General features: G+C 34.2%; 2 protein-coding genes across 3 annotated transcripts in view; one reads left to right on the top strand and one right to left on the bottom strand.

Moving 5' to 3' along the window:
• Window positions 1-5,500, bottom strand: part of LOC110028521 (retinol dehydrogenase 12-like) — a 16,190-nt gene extending 10,690 nt beyond the window's left edge. Inside the window, exons 1-5 of one of the 2 annotated variants that reach the window (XM_020730426.1) lie at window positions 5,127-5,500; window positions 4,369-4,489; window positions 4,148-4,247; window positions 3,275-3,411; window positions 2,085-2,186 (exon numbers count right to left, since the gene is read on the bottom strand). In XM_020730426.1, coding sequence (XP_020586085.1) covers window positions 2,085-2,186; window positions 3,275-3,411; window positions 4,148-4,247; window positions 4,369-4,489; window positions 5,127-5,368 — 702 coding nt within the window. In that variant the 5' untranslated portion in view covers window positions 5,369-5,500. Of the gene's footprint in view, window positions 1-2,084; window positions 2,187-3,274; window positions 3,412-4,129; window positions 4,248-4,368; window positions 4,490-5,126 lie in introns of both variants that reach the window. The other variant, XM_020730419.1, reaches the window with a different exon arrangement.
• A 727-nt stretch (window positions 5,501-6,227) lies between these two features.
• Window positions 6,228-6,829, top strand: part of LOC110028514 (pentatricopeptide repeat-containing protein At3g53360, mitochondrial-like) — a gene marked incomplete in the record, with an annotated part of 1,994 nt that continues 1,392 nt past the window's right edge. The window contains 2 exon segments of the mRNA XM_020730406.1: window positions 6,228-6,306; window positions 6,387-6,810. Of these exon segments, the coding sequence (XP_020586065.1) occupies window positions 6,291-6,306; window positions 6,387-6,810 (440 nt within the window).

Below are 6,829 nucleotides of genomic sequence, written 5' to 3'. Positions count from 1 at the left end.
AACGTTACTTCTTTAAAAAAAAAAAAAAAATTATATTTATATTATTTTCAAAATCACAAAATCATCACATTTTCAAACTACGAAAGTCAAGTTGAACAATAAAACGACCGACAGACTCTTTCTAATCTTGTCTACCATTGGAGCTAGCACAACCCTATCACATATATATTCGTTTCGCATTTTATCTCTAAGTGTAGAGTCATTCATCCACCTAAGAATTCTCACAAAACTTAGTTTTATGCTTCGCTTTTGTGGGCCAACATTCTCCACTATAAAGCATTGTAGGTCTCACCACCATCATATAAAATTTTCCTTAAAGTCTAAGAGAAACTTTTCTATCACACAATAGGCCCAATGCATTCCTCCACTTCAACCATTCAACTTGAATTATACTAATAACATCCCCATCTATATCACAATTGCATTGAACAATAGACCCAAGATATAAAAAACGTTCACTTATTTTAATGACTTGATCACTCATAGTTATAATCCTGCAACTTGATCTACTACTATTAAACTTATATTCCATGCATTTAGTTTTTGGATCTACCACAAAGCTTAAATATTGCAAAAATTTAAATTCAAATAAAAACCAAAAAAGGTAAGATAGAAAAAAATTTGTCAATATAATTTTAGAATAAGTAATTAAAATAAGAGTAAAAAAACGTAGATCCAAAATTATCATTGAGCTTCTAGGCACATGTCAGTGACAAAACTAGGGAAAAGCTTTTCCACCTAAACTTCAAGTGAAACCTATGCTCATCAATGCTATCATCTATCCAAGAAACGAAAAATCTTACTCTACAACTTCGGTTGAATGATTGGAATTAGTCACTACTAGCATTCAAAATCTCTTTCTTAATTTTTTTTTTTTAAGTAATGTTTGTTAGGTCATTAGATAATGTCTTATTATGTTTGTTTTTACTTGAAATTTCATTAATAATGTGGTACATAATGTTATATCATTGGAAGTATGTCGTCAAATACTAAGTAGTTCATATCTAAGGAATGGATAAGTTGAGATAGAAAACTTTTATACTTACAAAGAAGGAAAAAAAGTATAGAGCCTATCAAACTACCGTTAATATTTCAAAGGAAATGAAGAAGGGCAACCAAACTGAAGGAACCTAATAAGAAGTAAAGAGTAAATATTGATCAACGTCAACTGATGGAGAATGAGAAATCCTAGCCTACTTAGAAACTTACGGTTACAAGGAGAATGAAAAAAAAGATTAAAGCATAAATCCAAGAGAAAAAATTAGAGGAGCTTATATTTGATAGAGCAAATAAAAAAAAATGGGAAGCTGTGATCTAGAAGGCTCTAAAAAATATTAACAAATTCCAAAGAAGGATAATAAGTTAGGAGATATAAAAAATAGTTAAAGAGAATATAATAAACTTCCCTCAACAAATTCCACTCCTTAGCCTAAGGGCAAACACATTTTGAAGAGTGAATGTACAAAGAAAAATTACTATTTAAGTGTAGTTCCTATTTTTAATTTTTTTCTGAACTTGGATAGCTTTTGAAATACTTCTTGGATCTCTATAGATAGAAATAAATATATATTATGAAATCATTATTCATGCATTAATTGAATGAAATCTTTCTTCTCGCTCATAAAACTTCCTCCTTTCCTACAAATAACCCCAGCTTCCCTCTCCCTCTCTCTATTTCAACTGTTCAACAATTGCGGGAGGTGTCTCCCACCCCTATAGCCATAGGAATTAAATTTGGAGAAAGCCTAGTTCAGGCGAGTGTCGTCCTACAACTCCTGTAGTTACATAGTCAATTAAGTTCAATCCAAGCTGTCAGAACCTTCCAGCACATTTTGCTACTGTTTTGCCCCCTATTTTGCAAAAAAATCGAAAGTTAACACACTATTTTGGTTTGAAAAATAATACGAAAATCATTATCCCTCAAATAGAAACTCTAATTCACCTACTCCAGATACATCTTACAAGTTTCATAAGCCTTCAGCAAATTCAAATTCAGATCAATTATGCAGAAGTACGATGATGAGCAGGAGTTGTACTTCTTTAAAAAGGGAACTAGTCGGCTACAATAATTTGATTTTCTTTACCTGTGCCAGCTTACTATTTGAATATCCTGCCAAACTTGTATATTTTCTCTTGCCAGAAGTAATATTCATGTCTTCTGGGTTGACAAAACCCACAACGTGCATCTGGAAAAGAGAAATGCAAAAATCAGGAAATTAAACAACATAAAAGCTAAATTTTCTTGATATAAAAAATTTCAACCAAAATGAATAAAAAATACAGCAAAATGCCTGCAAATTACCATGCCATAACAGGTTATTACATGCAGCATTTCCTGTTGGTAAACTTAGACCTTGAAAGTTCTTAGTCTCATTAAACTAGAAGAAAGAAAAATGAACAGAATTATTAGGCAAAAATATAGTGGTATCACCTTGTTCGGCTCCATTAAGCAGTCCTTAAAGTCAACCTTCAATAATACAGCTTAAAGCTGAATTAGTAAAAGTTAATAGCTTATTAAGTGTTCTAGAACAGGTTTCAGCTCGGCAGTTCCAAAAACAAAAAAGCTATTTTAACTTGGCTAATATTTTAACCCCAGGACAAGATGTGCAATATGGCAGCTTCACAGATTAATAGTTAGCTATTAGAAGATACATGGCATAAATCTCCCACATGAAACGATAGATTATTATATTTCATGTAAAATGAAGCATATTAATATATATATGAAGATTACAATAACTTAAATGCAATCACTTATAAGAGATCATAGAAATATGTAGCTTCAAGTGGCCATTTCTAAAATTAAAAAAGAGACAGGCCATGAGGGAAAAAAGAAGAATCTTAAAGAGATGGATTATAGTTTATCTGGTTTGAGAGATAAACATAGTATCGCTCACACCACAAATATACTAGCATGCATTCAATGACCCATTCATCCCCATCAACATCACCACCAAAACACACACAAAGGTCACATGCAAATAGAAATACTTCAGCATGCATCACAAAACTATCACCCAATTTACCCTAACATCTAATGAATCATGCAGAAACTAGTTGATGAATAGAGTCTAAGGATGAAAATTTCGAAAAATCATACAGTTAATGGCACATCTTGAAAGGTACAAATTAAATATGTTAGTCATAATTATCCTAGGTTTTATTGTAATAAAATATTAAATATCTTCACTATTACTAAATAATTAAACATAACTAAAGTCCCATTAATGAAAACAATTCAAGCAACTTTCAAGTTGATCCATATATAACTTACAATGGAATTCACATTAATTATTCTGCTTGGAGAACCGCGGAGAAGAGATGGTATAAGCAGCATAGACAATAATGCCGGAGCCAAATGGTTCACTTGCATATGTTGTTCAAACCCATCCTTTGAAAAACGCTGTGGCTCTAATGTAAGCAAGACACAAATAATTAGTTCTTACAGAGATATTTTATCATGCTTCTGGCATGACAAAGCCAATATCCAAACAAACAACAGCATCTAAAGATCTAAAATATCCAAACAAACAACAGTATGTAAAGATATAAAATCTTATGGGCCTGCAGTAAAAAATGATCATTGACAATACAATTCATGCTATTGCATTTACAATTTTATATAAAATGTGCGACAAGAGAAAAAAAAAAACTTTTCTCATGCAAGTCAAGAAATAAAGTTTCAAATAAAACATCCATTTAGCAAAATATTTAGCTTGGATAATTGATATTCCTTCCCATAGCATTCTGATCAAAAGAAACTGCCACTTTAAAATAATTTTAAAAAAGCACAAACTAAAGAGACATTTTTAGTTTAGTTTACTAAAGAGAAGTTTGTTGGGATCATTTTTGCATTTTTACTGGGAAGTGAGTTTATAAAACAAATAACTTTATCCAATGTGTAAGCAAATATTATAAGCTCCAAGAATCAAACTATGATCATGGTGAAAAGTGTATGAAATAATTTGCTAGAGTGAAACAAACTATATAGCTAGACAAACAGCAAAAAATCCTAAATAGCACTCATAAGATGCATATGAACAACACAAATCAAAGTTCAGGTTCAATAAAGTCAACTGAAAAATACTTAAATGAATAAACTAAAACTAACATCATCATTCACACCAACCTCCCAAGGTAAAAATACCAGCATTATTGATCAAGGCATGTACTGCTACTTGTCGAGCATTCCAAGCTTTGGCAAATTGCCTGACAGAATCTAATGAGAGAAGATCAAGCTCCATTACCTTAAACAAAAAGAAAAATAAAGATACATGAGCTTTATATATGAAAAAAATATAAATGAAGTTTCCCTACTTGTATGTAATGTAAATTTAGTAAAAGCCTTCTATCTAGATGCTTCCACACCTCAACATTAAGGGGTAAACACAAGCCCTCTTTGTCATTCTGCCACTTCTGTATTAATTCATATGCTATGTTCATTCTCCTTACAGCCATAACAACATGTGCTCCTGCTTCGGCAAGTTGCCTACTTCAGCAAAGATTATCCCATAATTAACGAAAATGAAATACGGAATGTCAAATATAATTGCTTCGTCAGTAAACATGAATTTGTAAAACAATATTGGAGTGCAGTTCATAGAAAAAAACATTTATCCACGTCTTAATTGTCTGCTTAATCTCATCCATCACAAAGAGGCTACGAAACCTAAACATAAGTGATCGAAACAAAGAACGTATCACGCGCTTGTTAATGTTGACGAAACAATCATGAATTAACCCTCTTAAATGACATAGAAGAGACTTATCTCAATATATATATTACATTTGTTCCTCCTAGTAAGTTTATTTCCTGCATCTATTTTCTAACGGTTAGTTACTCTTAGAGGCTCAAACGAGCTATAAAGCTCATTTTCGATGAAAATTTGAGAAGTTTTCTTGCTTAAGTTCTATGAAGGAAGTAATGCTTGCAGAATTAGTAGGGAATAATTTTCAATATCTTGAGGTTACCAAAGCAAATCCAGAGCATGCAAATAACCCACGAAATCCACATATGAAACGTCAATTTATCACTGAAAACACGGAAAAAAAAAACTGAAAAATAGGAGCAGATTCCGTAAAAATTGAGATAATTAAGGCCGCAAAGCAGCGGGAAGAAGAAATACCTGGCAACCTCGAGGCCGATTCCGCTGGTGGAGCCGGTGACGATGCAAGTAAAGCCATCGAGGTGAGGTAAGGTTAATGGATTCTCAAGATGGCTGGCTGAAATTCTCTGAAAGAAGAACTCCCCCACGACGTATAGCCACCCTCTTCCCCACTCCAGCCAATCCAGCGCCTCCTTCTTCCTGCTCTCTCGGACTCCGCCATGGTCGCCAGCCGTGGAAGTGGATGATGCCGCTGAGCCCATAGCTGCCGGCCTCTTCCTATCGCTCGATCGGCCTCTCGCGGCCGAGGGAGTGGTTCAGCGCCTCGAGTTCAGATTGGAGGGGTCATGTTCAAGATTAGCGGTGTTGAGAGGGATTTGAAAAAATCGTGTTCAATATAAAAATTTATAAATACATTATAAAGTTCTATTGAACTTGAAGTTTATAGTACTTGAATTAAATTGTTTATGTAAAATCCCAAATTTATTAAGAAGGTGTTTGATTGCTTCACGAATTTATGTTACTGAATTATATTTAATCTTAAATATAATAATATATGGATACAATATTGCATGATATATTTATACAAAATATTTACTTGCATGTGAATTTCATACCTAATATTTTGTTGTTATAATTTATTTTTATTGTTGGTGTTTGGTATATATATACATATATGATAGAATATATATACTTCAGATACTACACCTTCAACTTCATCAGCCTCAGCCTTGGCAATGCTCCCAAAAAATGCATTCGAGATCTGAGCCCAAGCTTTTGACCGAAAACCTGTCTTCCAATTCCACCACGCTGCCATGGTCTTATCGTCCCTCTTCCGAGCTGTGGCAGATACGAAGAACATCTCAAGAGGAAAGATTGTTCACAGCAAGATAATAGTCTCCTCTCTGCTCCCGGATGTCATCACTAGCAATCATTTGATGTCTATGTACGAAAGTTTCGGGCTTTTGGATGATGCTTGCTCGGTGTTCGACCAAATGCCTAACCAGAACGTCGTCTCTTGGACTATACTTATAAACGCTCATTCCAAAATAGGCTCTGCAAAGGAAGCAATCGAGTGCTTCAGATTAATGGTTTCGAGTGGTTTCCAACCCAATGATACCACTTATGTGAGCGTTATATCCGCTTGTGCAAGGCTTAGAGCTGTCAAGGCAAGCAAGGAGATTCATGGAAGGGTTTACAGGTTTGAAAATGTTATCTCAAATAGATTTGTGAGCAATTCATTAGTGAATTCGTATTCAAAATGTGGTTTTGTTTGTTCAGCCCGGAAGGTGTTCGATCAAATCTCGCAGCCAAATTTAGTTTCATGGAGCTCCATAATTTCTGGCTATTCTCAATTTGGAGAGCATGGGGAGGCTTTGAGAATATGGTTGAGGGCTAGAAAACAACTTCTGGTGCTTAATGAGTTTGTGCTGTCCACTGTGTTAAGTGCGTGTTCTGGACTGGAAGATTTGAAGGTGGCTAAGCAAGTCCATTGTCTTTCCCTCAAAAATGGTCTTTTGTTGGATTCCTTTGTTGAAGCCGGAACTATTGAAATGTATGTGAATTCCGGTGATCTGGAATCAGCTTATATTGCTTTCTCAGATATAGAAGAACCAGAATTGGCTTCTTGGGCTGCAATTATCAAAGGATATTCTTTAGAAGGCCATGGAGAGAAAGCAATGTGTTTCTTTCAGAAGCTGAAATCGACGGGCCTGAGACCCAAT

The sequence above is a fragment of the Phalaenopsis equestris genome, unplaced genomic scaffold (genome assembly GCF_001263595.1).
Source record: "Phalaenopsis equestris unplaced genomic scaffold, ASM126359v1 Scaffold000002, whole genome shotgun sequence".
Taxonomy (NCBI): domain Eukaryota; kingdom Viridiplantae; phylum Streptophyta; class Magnoliopsida; order Asparagales; family Orchidaceae; genus Phalaenopsis; species Phalaenopsis equestris.
Note: the sequence above shows the minus strand (reverse complement) of the source record. Positions and strands in the feature narration are given on the sequence as shown.